At 57.9% G+C, this 20370-nt stretch overlaps 1 protein-coding gene across 2 annotated transcripts in view; it reads right to left on the minus strand.

Moving 5' to 3' along the window:
* SPNS2 (SPNS lysolipid transporter 2, sphingosine-1-phosphate) overlaps nt 1-18299 on the minus strand; it is a 37503-nt gene extending 19204 nt beyond the window's left edge. For both annotated transcript variants that reach the window (XM_054709140.1, XM_054709139.1), the window contains exons 1-2: nt 17782-18299; nt 3635-3700 (exon numbers count right to left, since the gene is read on the minus strand). In XM_054709140.1, coding sequence (XP_054565115.1) covers nt 3635-3700; nt 17782-18151 — 436 coding nt within the window. In that variant the 5' untranslated portion in view covers nt 18152-18299. The remainder of the gene's footprint in view (nt 1-3634; nt 3701-17781) is intronic.
* Between the last annotated feature and the right edge of the window lie 2071 nt (nt 18300-20370).

Raw genomic sequence — 20370 nt, forward strand, 5'->3', positions numbered from 1 at the left:
TTCCCCGGGAGCTGGTTTTCCCATTGTCTGGGCCAGCTGACTCCCTCCCTCCAAGGTGGGTGTCCTTGTGTGCTCTACCCACTTCACATTGGAGTGTGCCTTCAGCGGGAGTGGTCCCCTGTGTCCCAGGCAGGATATGGATCGTTAAGGCTTTCCCTAAAGAGCAATTTTGCACTGGCCTCTGCTGGATTCCTGGAAACATCGGGTCTACACGGGAAAGGCAGGGGACGTCTCAGAACTGCACAGAGCAGGGGCTGGACGAGGCTCTGCTTAAAGCCGGAACCAGGAAGGCGATGCCTTCCACAGATGGGAACACTGCCCACCGGCCTGGGGGTACAGATTGAAATCAGGGAGCTGCCTGGGCTCTGAGTGGAAACCAAGCTACCCAGCGACACGAGAAGCCACGTCTGCACTGCCCGCTCCTCAGAACAAAGTAACCCCGGAGCCTGGAGACACTTGATGAATCTGGGTGATGGCTATATGGAGGGTCATTGTACCATTCTCTCTACATTGTGTGTATATTTAAATTTTTTTCATCATAAGAAATGTTTACATTAGCTCAGCCTGTATGGCTCAGTTGACTGAATGTCATCCCATGAACCAGAAGGTCATGGTTCGTTTCCGGTCGGGGCACATGCCCGGGTTGTGAGCTTGGATCCCCAGAAGGAGGCGTGCAGGAGGCAGCTGATCAATGTTTCTCTGGCATTGGTGTTTCTATCTCTCCCTTTCCCTTCCTCTCTCTGAAATCAATAAAAACGTATTTTTTAAATGTTTACATTAAAAATACTGCAAGAAGCTTCTAAGACATACTGTGACCCAAAACACTGCAGCACTTGGCTTTAATACCAGCTCCACTCCTGTGTTTGAGTTGAATTCTTTGCTTCTGGCCCCTGAAACTTTCCTGCTAGCTTTAGCTTTCAAGCTCAGCCGTGTAATTTAGATGTTACCTGGCATCTTTCATCCAGTGTGGAGGGGAATGGAAGGCTTCTCGCATCCACGCAATCTGGTAGACTCGAGTAGCCGTTCTTTCCCCTGAATAAATTCTAACTCATCCTTCAGAGCCCCACTCACATGCCCTCCTTTCGGAAACTTCTCCACCTGCCTCCAGGCAGAGCTGGGCCCCCCTGGCCCCCAGGCCTGGGTGGAGACGGGATGTTTTCTGTTCCCATCAACGGAGGGGACTCCCTGAGAGCAGGGACTGCGTCTGTGGCCGAGCCCAGCTCAGGGCCTGCCATGCAGCTGCCTCTTCAGGTGTAGGTTAAGGAGGCCCTGATTTCCCAAATAGGAAGAGCCAAGAGCTAGATTTCTGGAGACTCGGGGGTCAGCTCTGAGCTAGCAGCAATCTGCAAGGGGGCTCAGAAAGCAGGCTTTTCCCAAGCCAGGTTCACGCCCTGCTCCCAACCGGAAATAGCAGGGGCAGGCCCAGGCCTCACCCTCAGCCACATCCCAGCCTGTCTCCTGGCCCAGCAGCCCCTGGTGCCCAGAAATAAGCAGACAACCGGCTCTCAGCCCTGGCCCTTTGATCCGGGCAAGCACCAACACCTGGCTGGCGCCCTCCACCTGTCTCCGACCTTATCAGGGCTTGGGGAAGAGACAGGTGCCCGCGGCCCAGGCAATTAGGTGATGTGCCTGGGTGCCCACTGGGCCACATCCTGGTCTAGCTCACCTGGCTTCTTGGCTCGAATGGCCAACGGGGTGAGGACACTCTGGGAACCGTCCCAGCTGTGCTAGGGGTAGGTGTTAGGGTGAGGGTCAGGGCGTAAGACTAGGGGGTCTCTGAGAGTGCTGGGACTCTCATCATGGCCCACACCCCCACACCACCACCAGAACACTGAGATCCAGACTCTCAGACACCTAGGACTCACCAATCCAGTGGCCCTCTGTGCTCCCTCCCCAAGCCAAGAGGACAGTATATGCAGAGTTCCAGCTCCATGAGACCTGCAGCAAGTCACCTCCCCTCTCTTAGCCTCTGTCCCTTGATCTGGAAAGTGAAGCTTGTGGGAGGAATAATCAAACGAGATGATGCCTATGGGATACTTGTCCATCTCTGGCCAGGTCACTACCACGACTCCTCTCTTAGCCAAGAAGGCAGCCGGGGACATCACTGTGGCAGCGCTACAACCCTCACAGCCCTCCCACCTGCTCGCTGGGTGGCTGCACTGGCCTGACCTCACTAGTGGGGCTGAGTGGAGAGACTGGGGCAGAGCCTTGTTCTGTATCACTCAGCAAGGCCAAGACCAGGAGGGGATGAAGCTCAGCAGCTCCCAGTGACTCAGGGGCCACAGAGGGAGGGTCTGGTGGCTGGGCTCTCTCCTGTCCTGTCCTCCCCAGCTCAGCAGCCTGCTCGCTCCCATGCTCCCACCTGGCTTGAACTCTCTAAGTTCAGAGCCCAGGCTGGAGGGACCTGTCCCAGACCCCAGCGCGCAGGCTGACTTTCTCTGGCCCAGCCAGGGACACCCAGCCAGGGCCAGGGGAGGGGTTTGGGCTCACATCCTGGGTGGAGGTGACGTCTGCAATGGCAGGGACCTTAGGAGGTGCTGGACCACACAGCCTTCCCCCAGTCGTCACTCTGTCAGCTCTCACATAGTAGGGATGAGCCCTGAGCTATCTCACCCCCTCTCTCTGAGCCCCAAAGACCCCAACAGGTAGCCAGGCTGTATGAACTCATTGTTCGACTGGAATGCCACCTAGACAGGTCAGGCAGGTTCCTGGACAAAGCCAGCTCACTCCACCCCTCCCCCCAGCAGAGCCCCAGCAGGGGAAGGGGTTCACAGCCTGGAATGCAGACTATGGACTTCCTCCCATACATTTGACTGGGCCTCATGGTCAGGGGGAACCCTGGGCCCGGAGGCACCAGGCCCGCCACACAGCAAGGCTGGGATGCAGTGCTGGCCCTGAGCCTTGGCCCAGGTCTGGGGGCCTACTGAGAACACAGCCAGCATGGCCACAGCTAGTGAGAGGGCCAGGGAGCCAGGAGCTCAGACCCACCCGGGACATGCAGTGGGCAGGGCAGGGACAAGGGAGACATGGACCCTAGAGGGAGGGGCCAACAGGCAGGGGTAATCGCTTAATGACCTGCCACCCTGCCCTGGCCCAGGGGCTGGAGCCCTGCCTCCTCAAGAGTCAGAAGGCGAGGGGCCTCAAGGGAGCCGGGGCCAAGAACCTCAGGCCTGGACCTAGGCTCCTGCCCCAAGTCTGGGAAGGGCTCTGGGCTGACCAGGGGGGTTCCTGATTTGGCATCTAAGCGATAACTCCTAGGTTGATGGCAATGGAAGGAACTGGGGGTGCGGGGGGGGTATGGAAACAGGGCTGCCCGGGCCCTGTGGACAGCGCCCAACTTACTGACCTAAGGAGCTCCTTTCAAGCCTCAGGATGAAACCTGGAGCCCTGGGTCCCCTGAGGCCCCGGGAGCCACCTGCAGGGACGTGGGCCCTCGGCCTGCACTCGGCCTCCCACGGCCTCTCAGGGCAGGGGCATAACAGCTTGATTTTTTTTGCCCGAAGAGAAGCAGAGGCTGGAGAAGGGGGGCCCTCTGTGAGTGGCAACAGTGGGATCTGTACACAAAGCAGAGCCCCAGCGGAGAATGACCCCCCAGGAAGGAGGGGCAGGACCGGGCAGGGGTAGTGGGCCTCACCTGACTGCAGCAATCCGGCTCCTCGGTCCTTGACCCCGAAGTGCTGCTGGATGTCCAGAAGGACGCCTGGCGGGGAAGACAGACGGTGCTTACTGGTGACGTCTGATGCCTGGTACCCCCATTCCCCACCTGACCTGGGTTACCCCAGTCCCACACCAGCCCTCTTTCCACCTTGCCGGGCCAGCCTGGCCCCATCCACACAACTCTACCCACCCTGCCCAGCTTAGCCACTGGGGACCTTGGGGGCCAAGCTTCCATCCTGCCCCACTGGGCCTCCTGTGCTCACCCTGGGGAGAGGACCTCACCCCCTCCCTCCCTCCACCACTGCAGGGGCCCAAGGCACAGGCAGGCCCGGCTCCTCCAGGGTTACTCGGCCCAGTGAGGCAGCTGAGCTTCCTACCTGCCCCGCTGTGGCCCGGCCCCAGCCTCCGGGGCCTCCGTGAGGAGCAGACACGGCCCCTCCGTCCAGAGAGCAGCTGGACAGCCGCTGAAACTGCAAGGGAAGCTCTGCCTGGGAGAGGGCTGAGGCGCCGTGCTCACACCTGCTCACCTGCACGTGTGCACAAGCACATGCGCACACGCACACAAACACACACATCCACCCAGGTGTCCTCAGGAGTATAACCAGGACCCCCAACGTTTCGAGGCAGAGGGAAGCAGGTGGGGCTCCAGACTTGCTTTTCTGGGGGAAGGAGATTCCTTTTCCCAAGTCCCAGCCCCCTCTGTTCTCCCATTAGCGCATTGCCTGTGGGGGGTGGGGGGAGGGGAACCAGAACAACCAGAAACTGCCCCCAGCTGTGAACAAACAGGGCCAAGGCTGTCTGAGGGCCAGCAAGCTCCTGGGGCCCTCTCTCCTCTCTGCACTCACCCAGGGCCATGAGTAAGCACAACCCCAGCCCTGAGGGCCCAGGGCCCGCCCCCCCCCCTTATCTCTAGAACACCAGGAAGCCAGGCCAGAGCCCCGCTGACCACCACACCTGCCCTGGGGAGGGGCAGGGGGAACAGGAGGAGGAGAGGGGGCCTGCCTTGTGAGCACCCCATGCAGCGACAGAAGAAGGGTCTAGACCCTGCCTTCAGGGATTCCCAGGCTCTTCATGATGATGATGATAATGATGATGAAAATGATGTCAGCATTTGAAATGAAGATGGTTCAAATTATTGAGCATTAAGTGCTTTGCTAGTTTAATCCTCGTACAACCCTATTATGGTACTATTATCCCACTGGACAGATGAAGAAACTGAGACACAGGAAGTGAAGCCACATGGTCAAAGTCATACCACGTGAAAGTGGAATCTCAAGCGTTGTCTGAGGGTCCCCTCTGATGGCTGGGGGTGTAAGTGGGGAGACTGTCTCACTGCCTCTCCCAAGACCCAGGGCTGGGGTGCTGGGCAGTTTCCTGGGGTGGGGGTCAGTCCCAGCTGCAGCCTGAAAGCCGAGAGAAGCTGGCCTGCTCTTTGTTAATGCCGCCTTAATGGTGGATTTACCATAATTACCCGTAATGAAGAGGCTGTGTGAGGCCCCGGTAATGACTTAATAGCCAAGGCGGGCTGTGGCCTTGCCTTGAAGGCAGAAGCCCAGGGCCCATCCTGGGCCTGTGGAATGCAGAGCCACCAAGTGGGACCTCCAAGGTGCCCTGACCTGGCCTCAGAGACCCAGAGTTCCTTCGGGGCCTGTGGGTGGCCCTGGCGAGCCTGATCTTGGGGAACCACCCACACTCACCTCCCACCCCACATCCATTCCCACTCCTGAGTCAGGACGTGTGGGTCTGATCACATCCCTCTCGCGCATCGTCACTATCAACTGAGACTCCCCAGTGGTTCAGGAGGACACCGGCCCCTTCACCAGGCCACCAGCTGCAGGTTCAGCCTTATCAACCCCACCCTCCCACCTCCCAGCTCAGGAAACCACCCCTCCACCCCAGACTCCAGCCACCCCAAACTACTCATGGCCCCACAATTACACAAGCTTCCTCTTCTACCCTGGCACAACTTTGTTGACTCTGCTAATTCCTGCCACTCCTTCAAGACTAGTTCAGGTGCTTCCTCTTCTGGGAAGTCTTCCCTGATTTCTGCCCCTCCCACCAACCTCAATAAGTTAGTTGCCCCTGTCCATCCTTGTTTTAGCACTTGTCACACTAGGATTAGTTAGTTCTACAGGGAAGACACACGGGGACATGGATATGAGCTCCTTGGACCCACTGTAGCCAGGAGCTAAGAGCCACCAGTTACTGGTTCCAACTAAGTTCCATGTACCGTGTGAGGCTCTTCAGATGGTATTTCTACCCGTGCAGGTGTCTACGATCATCATCCCCTTGCTGCCTCTGCTAGGATCTACAATTATTAACCCCATTTTACATATGAGGAAACAGGCTCTGAGAAGTTAAATAACTTGTCATAGAGCACTTAAGGCGTCAGAGGTGAGATCTGAAACACATCTATTACCATAATCAAAGCTTGTTCTTCTGCCACGCTGCTTCCATGTGGTTTGCTCTTGTCCCCCGGCCCAGGGCCCAGCACACAGCCAGCCCACCATGACTGTCTGTGGAGTGGATGCACAGACGAATGTGTGTGTCTGCCCCTCCCCCACTAGACCAGGAGCCCCTGGAGTGCTGGAGCCAGAAGGTCATCTCCAGAACCCAGAACAGGGGCTGTTTAAGTACTGGGTAAGGGTGGGTGGAGTTGGGAAGTGGTAGGCGGGTAAAACTCCTCCTGGGCCCCTGAACAGTGGGTCCCCAACCACAGCCGAATGGAGAGCACGGATCTACAGTAACTACTGGCCACTTCCTGGGAAGAAGGCCATATCAAAATCGGCATCATACAGACGGCCTATGTGCACAACAAATAAAAACACTCTTGCCCTAGCTGGTTTGGCTCAATGGATAGAGCATCGACCTGCGGACTGAAGGGTCCCAGGTTCGATTCCGGTCAAGGGCACACGCCTGGGTTGCGGGCTCATCCCCAGTTGGGAGCGTGCAGGAGACAGCCAATCAATGATTCTCTCTCATCATTGATGTTTCTATCTCTCTATCCCTCTCCCTTCCTCTCTGAAATCAATAAAAATATATTAAAAAGGAAGGGAGAAAGGGAGGGAGGGAGGGAGGGAGGGAGGGAGGGAGGGGGAGAGAAAGAGAGAGAGAGAGAGAGAGAGAGGGAAGGAAGGAAGGAAGGAAGGAAGGAAGGAAGGAAGAAAGGAAAGAAAGAAAGAAAGAAAGAAAGAAAGAAAGAAAGACTCTTGCTTCTTCCCAAGGCACAGTCTAGCCACCTGACCAGACACAGTCTCCCTCCCATGACTTCATGGCCCAACATTTGCCTCTGCCTCCAGGAAGCTTCCCTGGCCTCCTCTACTGCACGGAGCTCCTGGGAAGGAGGAGGAACATTTCTCCACATCCAGATGGCATCCAGGGTCCCAGGGACGTCCCAGGCAGTCTGGACCCCAAGTCACAGGAAGCTTTGGATGCCCCCACCCCACCCCTGGCACCCCACCCCCGGCACCCCAGCTTAGGTCCAAGGCCTGAGCTGTAGGCAGAAGGCCCGAGGGAATCTTCCCAGGAAGCAGGGCCTCCTGCAGGCCCCGCCTGAGCCTTTCTGGGTTGTTTTCCCTCTAATAGGCCTGGAAGGAGCGACGGCCACAAGAGGATGAGATCCCACCGGCCACTGGCACGGGAAGCGTGTGTCACAGCAGCCCGGCCGGTCGTCTCAGATTTTCCTCTGGGCTCCAGCCTGGCCTGGGCCCACACAGCCCCTCCCTTCTTCACCACAGCCTTATTTTTAGCCTCTTTCCTGGAGGCTGAGGTTTGGTGGGTCACAGGATGGGCCTCACGCCCAGGAGAAGCCTCCTACAGCTCAGGCCAAGCCCACTCCACCAGCCCTCCCAGCCAGGGGCATGCACGGTGGAGTCCCCACCCCACCCATCCCATGGCCACAGGTCCCAATCCAGGCGTCTCCAGGCAGTTACCCCAAATCCACAGCCAGAATCGCCCTCTGCCCACAGGGTCCTCTTCCCTGAGCCAAGAAAACATTCTGGAACAGCAGGAGCATCTGAATCTTCTCCTTCACTCACCCCAGCTACACTCTCCGAGCCCCGAGGGTCTTGCCTCTTGTCTAAGGTCAACTGTCCCCTCTAGGCCACCTGTTCCTCCTGCCTCTCAGGGATCTCTCCCTGGGCCCGCCCCTGGCTTGAGCTTGGATTTTCAGCACCTCCCTCACCTCTGTCTCCTGCACATCAGCCTAAGAAAGCGCTCACATCTCTCTCATCCTGGTGGCGAAAGCAATCCTGACCTGTCCCCTCTGGCAACTGCTTCTTCTCTCTCCCCCTTTACAGCTAATGTCCTCGCCCCTCCTCAACTCCGAGGCCTCACCTCCATCACTCCTCCTGGTGGCTCAGTCCCACAGCCCCTCTCACCCCTCAGTGTCCCAGCCACCTGGGCTCCACCCCTCTTTGGTCCCCATTCCCTGAGTGGCACCATGACACTCCCAGGGCCAGACACCTGGGAGTCAGCCATGATACCCCCTTGCCTCCCACAGGCCCATGAATGGGCCCAACAATTCTCTCCTTCACCACGTGACCTCCTCTCCAGGCTCCCTGCTTCCTCTCTTGGCCCATCTAGCATCCCTCCCGCAGCCTGACCTCACAAGCACTTATTGATCTGCTAAGTCCTGGGCGGGGTTCAGAGACACAGACAGTGTCTGGACTCAAGGAGCTAATGCCATGATCCAGGGGTTGTCACCTATGGGTAGAGCTCAGCTACCCACGTGTTCTTCAAAGTCCACTGGCCCCGGCCCCTGGTTCAGTATAATGACTACCAACAGCAACAATAATCTGGGCTTTCACATGTTTAGTGCTTACTATGTGCCAGACACAGTTCTCAGAGGGCTACCAGTATTAGCTCATTGGTGTGGCTGCCCAATAATGTTGAGTGGCTCCCAATTGCCACCCAAATGAAGGCCAGATTTCTTCTGGCATCTGAGGCCTCCGTGATCCACGCCTGTACAACCACCCTGTCTAGAGGTGAGGAGCAGGGGCCTATTAACACGCAGCCCGGGTGTTTGGAAACCACGGGCCTGGCTGATCTGAAGCCACCAGGACTCACACATAACAGCCTGTATGTAGGCCTCCAGGACTTGACTGCAGCCATGCCCTCCTCCTGGAGTGTCCAAGTCCACTTGTTTAGATCCACCTGATCCAGAGCCCAGATCCAAGATCACTTCTGCCAGGACACCCCCCCCCCCCCGACCCAACTCCTCCTCTGCGGCTCCTGTTGAAGAGGAACCTGTAACCTCGAGGGCACCCCCAGAGCTGGTTGGAATCTGGCCTGACTCACCCAGTTGGCTGGTCACAGATACTCTCGGTGATCCCCATCACTGCTGGTTCCTCTGTAGCCACCAGAGGAGCCAGGTCCAGACCCAAACTGCTGACATCACAGAGTCCACCGAAAGGCCAAGGTGTACAAGGAAACCCACAATGACCTCAGGAGCCCCAGTTCAGACCAGCCTCGGATGCAAGGTAGGGACATTGTGATCCTGAGGTCTCTTCTTGCCTAGTCAGCCAGGGCAGGCCACTCAAGCTCCCTCCCCAAGCACAGTCATCACCACCCCACAGTCACTCTGCCTCTCTCAGAGCAACAGGCACCTTAGCTGAATTCCCAAGAGCCTGGGCTCTAGAGCCAGACCACCTGAGTTCAAATCCTGGCTTCTCAACCTTCTCTGCTGTGTGACCCAAACAAGTTACTTAACCTCTCTGTGCCGGTTTCATCTTCTGTAATATGGCTTAGTTTTAAGATCTGCTTTCTATGGTTGTTGTGAGGTTGGAATGGGTTGGTCCATGTAAAATGCACAGAATGGTGCCTGGCACTTAGTAGGTAGTCGATAAATGTTATCACAGGTCATTAGCTCATGGGGCAGGAGCCTAGTCATGACAGAGAACAATGGGAACTCCCACCTCAGTGATCTTTTCTCCAAAATGGGGGCAGATGGCTAGAGAGACAGGGCCTAGGGATCTGAAGGGATGGGTCAGGCCTGCCATTGATTGCTCCCCCTAGGAGGGACCCTGGTCCCCTGTGGAGGCCTCAGAGCTGGCTTACTCTGCTTTAACACTGGGCCACAGCTCCCACCCCAGTAATTATAGGGCCTGAGGGCCTGGCTCTGCTGACCTGGCTCTGGATGGCTAAGGCTGGGAAACCACAGCCTAGCCAGGCTGACAACACCCCCCCTTTAAGGAGATTGGCCAAGGCAGTCCCTGATTGGGGGCCCCAGGCTCTCCAGCACACACACTTCTACCACCCAGAGCTCCCACCAGGGACAAGCTTAGTGACTGCCAGGAGCTTCTGGCCCTACTGGGAGCCTCAGGATGAGAGTGACCCAGGATCGCCCTACATCCCTGCCAGGTTCATCCTAAACCTCAATCGCATTTGTTCTACATATGCTGGCCCTCCTAGCTGCATGTTGTCCTACAAACCTGGGTCATTAATGTCAGGATAGCTTAGTGGTCATCTCTGCAGGGACCCTGGGTATGAGGCCCCAGCCCCAGGGCCCCTCAGAGAGGCCCTACCCCCTCCCTAGAGGATCTAGACTGCAAGCTTGTCCCCCTAAAGAGCACTCCAGCTGGAGACCATAGCACCCCTCCCTACCAAGAGCCCTGCCTGCCAGCCCTAGAGAGGACCCACCCCCAGAGCTCAGAGAGCCCTCCCTTCTCCCCACCAAGTCTCCGTGCCCAGGGTGGGCGGGGACAGGCAGCGCGGCCTCTGTCCTGTGGTTCTAGCCTATCATTTGGGGCCAGCTTTCCTGGAACCAGGCTCGGCCTTAGCAATTTGGGGGCTTTGCACAGCCACTCCTTTCCCAGCTCAGCCTCCCTGGCCCTGTCCTACCTCAGAGGCTCCCCAGACCACTGGACAGAGGACAAGGTGGCCACACCCTCATCATGATCCTCAGAGGGCGTGGCCTGTGTGACCACAGACATAGGATAAGGGGAGGTGTAAGGAGAGAGATAAGAAACCGCAGAACGGCGCAGCTCAAGCCACAGCTTTCCTGTGTGCTGCTTCAGTGGCCAAGGGGACCCGCGACTTCTGCTCCCACTTCTCGGGTGGAAAGTTGAGGTTCAGCGGTGAATGGGCCAAAGGCCAAAGAAACGGGTGGGAGCAAGGCTGAGCTGGCCTCCAAGTTCCAGACCTGGCCTGTGTTCTCCCACCTCACCCCAACAAAACCCAGAAAAGGGGGCGCAACCAGCCCCCTCTGAACATCCACATCCACAGCCCTCACGTGGGTGCGAGAAACAGCGTGTGACCAAGTAGCACCACCCATCCCCAGGCACAGCCCTTCACAGTTTTCAAAGCCTAATCATGCCCCTTGCCTCCTGGGACCCCATTGGAAATCCATGCTTGACAGGAAAGGGACCACAAAGACATCCATGAGCTACCAGGTTTGGGGGGAGACCCCAGCAAGGTCTCCATGATGGCAGAGGACTGAGGGGAGGTAGGAAGCCAGGCCCCAGTCCTCCCTCCAAGCTCCAGGGAGAGCATTGTTCCTGCTGATTTCTGCTACGTCTCCTCTAGGGTTCCTTTCACCAACTTCCCAGCTAGTTACCCCAAGAGGGCCAGGCCCAGAGCAGGCAGCCTCACTGTGTACCTGGGGCCAGCCCTTCCCCTTTAGTGCCCTCTCTGCAGGAGAGACCGAGCATAGCCACCCCAGTGCCCTCCTGAATGTACAGAAGTCATTCTTCCCAGTCTGGGGGCCAGAGGGCCCCACTGTTGGGGCTAAGAGCTGGGCAGGCAGGGACCATGCTGACCACTTCCCCAATTTCCTTCCGGGGGGTGTGAGGTCCCCCAGATCACTGTGTGATCTGGTCAGGACGAAAGGGTCGGGCCGGCCACCTTGAGAGAAACCCTGGCCTCAGCTGCAGGGGCCCGGTCCTTATCTAGGTCGTCCAATCCTTTCAAGGCCCTTTCAGCTCAGAAGGATGGGCTTTGGGGTCTGGGTCAACCCAACTCTGCCATTCAAGTCAGTCAACAAGGGCCAAGCTTGTGCCAGGCCCTTGGGTATCGAACTCACAACCAGAGATGACCAGGCTCAGCCCCTCAAGGCTGGAGGGAGACAGCCACCCTACACAGGGGTAGGTGTTGGGATGGATATGGGAAAGAGTGCACTTGAAAACCACAAGTTAGGTGCCTGGCTCAGCCCAGAAAGTTGGGGAAGATTTCTTTTTTTAAAAATATATTTTATTAATTTTTTACAGAGAGGAAGGGAGAGGGATAGAGAGTGAGAAACATCAATCAACTGCCTCCTGCACACCCCCTACTGGAGATGTGCCCGCAACCAAGGTACATGCCCTTGACCAGAATCGAACCTGGGGCCCTTCAGTCCGCAGGCTGACACTCTATCCACTGAGCCAAACCGGTTAGGGCGGGGAAGACTTCTTGGAAGGAGGGCAGCGGCACCACTGAGACCCAACCAAGGAAACTGAGGTTGGCTGCTGCAGTAACTGGGGAACAGATCTGGTTATCCTGGGGGAGGGAGGTGCAGGCAGAGCCAGGGGCCAGCAGATAAGTGTTCCTGTGACCAAGTGGCCCGTGCTCCCCTTGGGAGCAAGATGCTGACCACAAAAAGAGAGGAGCAGACCGACCGGCATGGTTCAGTGGCTGAGCATCGACCTGTGAACCAGAATATCACGGTTCAATTCCAGGTCAGGACACGGACACATGCCTGGGTTGTGGGCTCGATCCCCAGTAGGGGGCCTGTAGGAGGCAGCCAATCACTGATTCTCTCTCATCATTGATGTTTCTATCTCTCTCTCCTCCCTTCCTCTCTGAGAAATCAATAAAAATATACTTTTTTAAAAACAGAGAGGTGCAAAATCACCTATTATGGATTTAGGGCTCAGAGGGGGTCAGGATCTGCATCATGTCACACAGCCAGTCTGGCAAAGCCAGGAGCTCAGCCCAGAAGACATTCAGAGCCCAACAGAGAGTCCAGCCCCAGGAGCTTGAAAATCAAACCAGGCTCTAGCCAGTTTGACTCAGTGGATAGAGCATCGTCCTGCAGACTGAAGGGTCCCAGGTTCGATTCTGGTGAAGGGCACATGCCCAGTGCAGGGGGCGGCCAATCAATGATTCTCTCTTATCATTGATGTTTGTATCTCTCTCCCCCTCTCCCTTCCTCTCTGAAATCAATAAAAATGTATTTTAACAGCAACACAAAGAAAGTCAAACCAGTGTCCCCTTTGCCTCCCTTCTCTCCCTTTCTACTCTCAGGATTTCAGGACCCCCACACCTGGGCAGAAACAAAAGCCACTTCCTGTCTGGAGAGGTGACACAGTGCTCTCTCCTCTCTGAGCAGCTCTGACCCAGACAGCCTTCCTCTCAGATAAGCTGTAACCTGCAGCCTGCAGCCTCTTGCCCCATTCATAAGATGGGGATCTAAGGCACAGGCTGGGGCACTCAATGGCCCTGGGTCCCAGACTAAGGTAGTGAGTTCCAGGACACCTCCTCTGAACGTGGCTGGGTAGCTCAGTTGGTTAGAGCATCGTTCCAATACGCTAAGGTTGCCAGTTCGATCCCCAGTCAGGGCACGTACACGAATCAATCAACAAATACATAAATAAGTGGAACAACAAATCAATGTTTCTATCTCTCCCTTCTTCTCTCTCTGTCTCAAGCAAATTAATAAATTTAAAAAAAATTTTTTAAGACACTTCCTCCAACAGGTCTACAGCACAGCCCAGGTGCTGACGGAACCAACCGCAAAATGCCTGAGGAGGAAGAAGGATCAAGGAAATGGGCGGCTGGCAGTTAGTCATTGGGGTGCCCGCATTCCAGGCCGGGCTGCGGTTCACCTGCCTGCTGACCTGCCAGACAGGCGCTCTGGAATGCGGCCCAGGGACACCTGCCCTGCAGATTTCAGGGCGTGCTGGTGTGTCAGAGGCTACAACAGGGCCACCCAAGGGGACAAAACGACCTGGGGGGACGGGATGGAGGTAGCATGGACTATCCTTATCCACAAAGACAGCCACAGAGGTGAGGCTTAACGGGGCCCTTCCCACCTAGGTAACCCTGTAGGAGACCCTAGGCCTCCATTTCCCCATCTGTCAGTTCTGGACAGACAACCAAGCAGACAAAAAGGAGTCAAGACCCCCAGCCTGGCAGCCCCCTCGGCACCGGCTCAGGTGTTTGGGGGAGCCCCCAGTCCCCGTGCCAGGCCTGTGTTCTTGGCTGGGTCCCTGTGCTCCGCTATTCTTCTGGGTTTGTGTTAGTGAGCGGTTGCCACGGATACCGGTCTCAGCTTCTTTGCCAGAAAAGGACTCCCCCAGGGCAGGGCTCTGCTTCTCCTCACGAGCCTCCACCCCACCCAGTTTCAAGTGGATCCATGAGCTGGATCAAAGGGAAAGAACTTAGGAAGGGACAGGTACCCCAGAGAAGTTGGGGAAGGATCCCAGCTCTCACGTAGTCAGTCTCCAACCATGAATAGCCGGCGCCGGCCCCCTCTTGGTTCCAGAAACAGAAGGCTGCCACCCACACCCGCAGCTGTGCTCCCACTTTACAGATGAAAGAATGGGAGTCCAGGGGGCACCAGGAAGCAGAGCTGGGGAGAGGGGATCCAGGACCCTCACCTGAGCGGCTTCCTCCTTCTCCTCACCTGGCAGCCACAAGTGGACTCAGAATGGAGAGTGGGTGGCTGCCAGGCTGGGAGGGGCCAGGGGAGCAGAAGCCACATGCCCTCGGGGGGGGGGGGCTTAAACAGCCTCAGTTAACCTGAGTGAAAGTCATCGCCCAGAGTCTGGCCAGCAGAGAGCAGGGGCCTCCTCCACCAAGAGAACACTGCACTGCGGGCTCTGGTTCTGCTCTGCTCGGCTCTGCCCTGCGACCTCGGATGAGCGATGGGCGCCTGCCTTCCCCAGGCATCAGCGTCCCATCCGCACAAGGAGGCGGAGGGAAGGGTCGGTTTCTGGGTTCCCTCAATGTCATCCAACTGAAACAGCCCGGGAAGCCTGGCCCTCCTCACCTGCTGCCCTCAGGGGTTCTCATGGCAAGGAGAGGCCGCAATTAGCTGGATCACTGGGTGGCGCTGGGAATGCCAGGGCAGAGGCAGACCCACTGCTGCTGTTCCCAGGACAGAGAGCAGCCCCGGTGGAGAAGGGAGAGGTTCGAAAAGCTGTCCCGAAAGAGACTGTTCAAAACAGAGAACGGCGGGCGGCGGGCGGGCACGGGGGCCAGGGCACAGGGAGAGAAGGCAGCTGACATCTGTGACGCTCCCCTAGGAGTCTGGCCTTGGCCCAGGTCCTTAAGAGACATTCCATTTGCTCCACACAACCCAGAGGTGGGGAGGAGGAAATGACCACCTGGAAGCCTCGGGGGACACGCCCAAGGTCACACAGCTGGCCGCCGAAGAGCCTGGACTTACATCTGGCATCAGGGACTCTAGAGCTGCACTGCCCACTGCAGGGGCCCCAGCCCTGTGTCTGGTGAGCACCTGAGATGCAGCTCGCCTGAACTGGCACGTGCCATAAACGTCAAACACTCAGGGTTTCAAAACTCAGTGTGAAAAAGAAGGCAAAAGATCTCATCCATAGCTCTTACACTGATTACATGTTGAAGTCGGTTGGGTATAGTGAGTTGAATAAAATATATTAATTTGTTTCTCTTATTTCTTTTTTATTTTTTAAATGCGACTGCTAGAAATTTTTAAATGGTATATGGGGCCTACATTATATTCCTTTTGGACAGAGCTGATCTATACCACGAAGACAGAAATTCACAGGACCGATTTAAAAGAGAGTGGGAACTCTCTTTTTTGAGGCGGGAGCCAGGACCAGACTGTAAAGTTCTGGGGGGCGGGGGCGGGGCAGGAGGGGAGTGGCCGATCAGTGGAGTGTCAACATCCCCTGGCGCGCTCTCTCTCTCTCTCGCGCGCTCTCTCTCTCTCTCTCTCTCTCTCTCTCTCTCTCAAATGGGCCAGCCAGCAACAGGTGGGCTCAGACCTGGAATGACCATTCATTCCCCTGCCCCACCCAAGCCATAGTAGTTGCCATAGAGACAGTAAATCTTCCTAAAAACTGACCTTGGGTCCAGGAGAGTGTGGGGGAAATCTACCATAAAGAGAGGGAGAGGAGCCAGACTCATCCGGAGAGGAAATCTGTGTACGTTGTGTGCTGGAGGCGGGGTGGTGCCTGAGCCCCGGCCCTGGCTGGGAAAGGGAGGGATGCACAACCCATCCCGGTGTTTGCACAGGGCTTTCCGGGCCTTCCTCCCTGCTGCCCGCGCCCGCTTAGCCACTGCTCCCATCCCCCCTTACCAATTCACCAGAAAGTTCCTAGCGTCTGATATTCTGATTCCGGGACCCAAGTCGGGGTGGGGGCAGGTAACATCAGACCTCCCTGATCCCACCCTCTCCCCGTCTCCTCTCAGCCCCCACCCCCTCCCGGCAGAGATGGCTTCCCTAAGATCAGAGGGGGTGGTCTGGGGCCGGAAAAAACAAGTTGAAAGTGCTGCCGTGCCAGAAGCAGCCCATCCACGGCTCCTCCGCTGAGAGAGGGTGGAAAGCCTCTTCCTAGGAAAGCCTCTTCCTGGTAGTTCCAATGCCATCCTTGCTGTGCACCCTCGGGCCATCTTGGACAAGGCTGGTACAGGGGCCTGGGTTCCCCCACCTGTATACAGAAGTCTATTTTGCACTGACTCCAGGGTCCCAATGTTCTCCGACTTCTCCCCACCTTAGGGTGGCACTTAAACTCCCAGGTCCCAGGCAGGCACCTGCATGACAGGGGCTGGTGCACTTGGGCCATACTGGGTATTCCTGCTCACACGAGCAAAATGAGGAACTGGCGCCACTGGTACCCACTTCCACCCTGCAGCACGCTCGGAGGAATGGCGAGAGCCAAAGGTTTTGAAAGCTGGAATGGGGGGGTGGGGAGGGCCTCTGCTCTCCCATCAGAGTTCTTCCCTTCCACTTGACACAAAACCCCCATCAACAGAGGAGGAGACCGAGGCCCAGAGAAGGGAACCCAGGTAACAGCTGGTTGATACAGGGCTCTCCTCTAGATCACCTCCAAGTTCTCTTTAAAATCTGTCCCAAATTCCTCCTGCCTTTTATTTTTTTGTAGTTCCAGAATCTACTAAGCTGTGGTTAGGCAGGTTCTGGACCAGCGTGCCAGATATACTGCCACAGCTCTCCCGCAGGGAGCCCCCACCTATGCCAGGTCCTTTTCTCTCTGGGCTGCACCATTCCCACCTACGGGCAGCCTCCGGGAAAGTCCCTACTCCCAGACTCCTGAGAATTGGGGGAGGGGAGGGGAGGGAGCAGCCTGGAATTCCATCCGCAAAGGCCCAGGGATCAAGCACCTCACAAACAGACTTAAACACAGGCTGAGACTGGCCCAAGGTCACACATAAGGTACCGGAGACGTAAATCTTGGGCTAGAACCCGGTTATTCTACGGAATGCCACCCCATCTCCAAGGCTAATTCGCCGAGATGCTCATAGAGAATGAGGCCACCCTTCTCTACCCCAGTGGCCAGCGCCCTACCCCAGGCTCCAGGCGCCATAGAGCAGGGGGGAGGCGTCTTCAGGCCTCTAGCCAGGGCCAGCTGCAAACCGCATCCTGGGTCCCCAGGCGCCACAGACCCACTCCGCCCCTCCCTCTGCTCCCCGCAGCCTGGAGCCTTTGTCAGCCACGCGCTCACACACACACCCGCGCTGCCTGCGCGCACACACTTGGTCCCCCCTAGCGCACACCCGCAAGGGGCGCGCGCACTCGCCGCACGGACGCAGGGGAGTGGAGGCGGCGGAGGAAGGAACTGACGGGCTACCGACCTACAGACCGTCTGGACAGGGGGAAGGGGAGGAGAGGCCCGAAAATCTGAGGTGGGGGCGGAAGGGGGCGCGGAGGCGAAAGGCAGAGAGACGCAAAGGAGACTCTTGGAAAAGAGGACAACGGATGGGACGTCAAGGGCTGGCGAGGACGCGCGGGCTATACCAGGGGTGGGACTCCCCCAACCTCTGGCCCCGGGTGGGGGACGGTTTCTGGATTGGATCAGGGGGCCTGAGCGGAGGGCCCTTAGGGACTCCGCGTAAGGCTTGGATAAAGGGGATCTGGGACCACAGGCTCCCCGGGGTACCTCGAGGCGGGGAGCTCTGGTTCTCGGGCTGAATGGGGCACTAGCTCACCTACTACGGTGTACCTGTCCAGGTAGTTGAGCACGTTGCCCAAGCTGAGGATGGCGGCGGCTGCCCCTCGCCTGCGGCCCAAGCTGGCGGGTTTGGGCTGCTGCGCGCCGGGGCCCTTGGCAGCGGCTGCGCAGCTGGGGGTGCTGGGGGAGCTGGGAGGTCCCGACGGGGCCCTCCTCACGCTGCCCGACAGCGTCTGCACCTCATCGTCGGGGGCCGCAACTCGAGCGGCGCCCGCTGTCCGCGCCCCGCAGCAACCGCCGCCGCTAGCTCCTAGCTGCGCCCCCCGGCGCCGGCGCCGCCGCTCCGCGTCCGCCTCCTCTTCCTCCGCGCCGCCCGCCGCCGCCGAGGCGCATTCCAGGCACATCATGCCGGCCGGGATCGCGGCGGCGGGGGGCGCGGGGGGCGCGCGGCCCAGCTTGGACCCACTCAGTGCGTGTGTGCGCCGCGGAGCCGCCGCAGCACCATCCCGGCCCGGCCCCGTCGGCTCCTGCGCTCCGGTCCTGGTTGCGGCGCGGCCACGGTTCAGCACGATGCGCTGTCGCCGCCGCCGCGGCTCTGACAGCTGAGGTCCGGCTCCGCCCACCACGCCGCGCCCAATCAGCTCCAGACCCGGACCACAGCCCCGCCCCGCACGTGCTGCCCCGGGGGGTGGGGGGTGTCCTTCCGCAGAGCCCCTTCTGCCCGACGGGGGCGCAGTCACGCTGGAGCCGCACGACCGCGGAGGCGGGCGAGGGCCCGGAGCGGGTTTGTGGGAGCTACGGGGCTAGGAACAGGGTGCGGGAAGCAGGACTCCCCAGAACTCATTCAATGCCCTCCGTCTCCACTTCCTACCACGAGACTGGGCCCTTGGCGGAGGCTGGAAGAAAGCTGAAGACGCCAGCTCGTGCACGACCTGGAGAGAGGGTCTCTGTTAAGTGGGGGGGGTGAGGGGAGCTCTTGTAGAAAGAACCCGTGGCTGCTCCAGCAGCTGCTCACCCGCCCTCATTTAGTCAGTTCAGAGAGAACTGCGTAAGAACCAGGAAGCGTGACCCGTGCGGGCTTAGCCCAGGACCCAGGTCTCCAACAGGCACACAAGGCTATCTCCCCCGGGAAACCAGATGAGTCCCCAACCTCCCCCTGGGCCCATTCCTGTGTGTGCACTGAGGCCCTACCCCTGTCCCAGAGAGGCAGCCCCTGGCAGCGAGAGCCAGGGCTCCACCAGAAACAGGGCATTAAGAAGGGGCCTCCTCTCCTGAGTGTGTGGCATCCCCAAGCGTCAGGCTTCCAGCTGTGCACTAGGTAAGGGACGACAAGAGGTTTGGACCTAGCCCAGCGGTGCCCCGGAGGGTGGCAGGACCCTGGCCTAGACTCCCTGGGTCTCAGTTTCTCTCTGCGGGTTAGTTAGGGAGATGGGATTCAGACAATCTGCAAGTCAACGAGTGGACAGTGGAGGGGGGAGGCCTGTCTTCCATGGAGAGTGGTTGGTAGCTTGTGTATCCACAACCACCACTCTCACCCATCTCAGAGGAGCTGAGGTTCTGCCACACACACACACACCCCACTCATATGTTTGAGACTTTGATTGAAATTAAAATCCTGTACAAACGAAGTGCTGAGGACAGAATGGTAGAACTAGACAGAACCTGAGAAGCCAGAATTATTCCATGTGTTTCACAGACGGGTCCCAGGGCCCAGAAATGACCCCATTATGTGCACATGGCTAGTCAGTGTCAGGTGCTGATGGGGGGCTCTAACACCACCCCCCGGGCTGGGAGCTCAGTTCCTACCTCAGGTTCCTCCAGATCCAAAGTCCACAGGCAGGTGCTTCTCATGAGGGTTGACTACAGTGAGTCATGACATGGCAAACGGGTGACTCAGCATGAGGCATCCCCCACACACACACCCGACCCTCTGTCTCTTGCGAGCAGTTAATCCCCAAGCTGCTGGTGGCTTTTGACACCCTTGAGGTGTATTTTAAATTCTGCGAAGTGACTAAAAATATGCTTTGGCATGTTGGGTATGAATGACTGTGATGGAAGGGTTAGAAAAGCAGATTTCATTCTGAAAGTCTCCTCGCTGCCTCTTTCCAGCTTGCTGAGTTCAAGCCTACAAAGCCGGACAGGGGAAGTTCCGATGGTTGCCCTGGGATGACAGGTGACTGAAAGATAAAGACGGACCTAGGAGCTCCATGGGGATGGGGCTAGGCCCTGGCAATGAACCTCGTGTGCGATGGCGCCAGCTGGAGCACAGTGTCCGGCTGTGAGACTGTCCAGCTGTGAAGGAGGCACAACCACGGCCGTAAGCCCAGCCTTAAGGGCCCCTTCTGCCTCCCCAAAATTCCTCATCCTTTCAGCCATAGTTCTTTCTGGCTGTGTGGCCCCCGGCAAGTGACAGCAGTCTTCTGAGAGCCTCTGGCAGTCTCATGAGACCATTGGTCAAAGGACTTGTAGGGTTCTGTCTCCCTATCACCAAAGAAGAAGCTGGGAGTTCAGGCTACCTCTCCTCCACCCATCCCCCTCCATGAGAATGTTTCCAGCTCAGGCTTCAGTCTCTTCCCTTCTCACTTGGCACACTCTCCCCTGGCAGTTTCTCACCCAGGCATGGGCA

Source organism: Eptesicus fuscus, chromosome 20, assembly GCF_027574615.1.
Source record: "Eptesicus fuscus isolate TK198812 chromosome 20, DD_ASM_mEF_20220401, whole genome shotgun sequence".
NCBI classification, from domain to species: domain Eukaryota; kingdom Metazoa; phylum Chordata; class Mammalia; order Chiroptera; family Vespertilionidae; genus Eptesicus; species Eptesicus fuscus.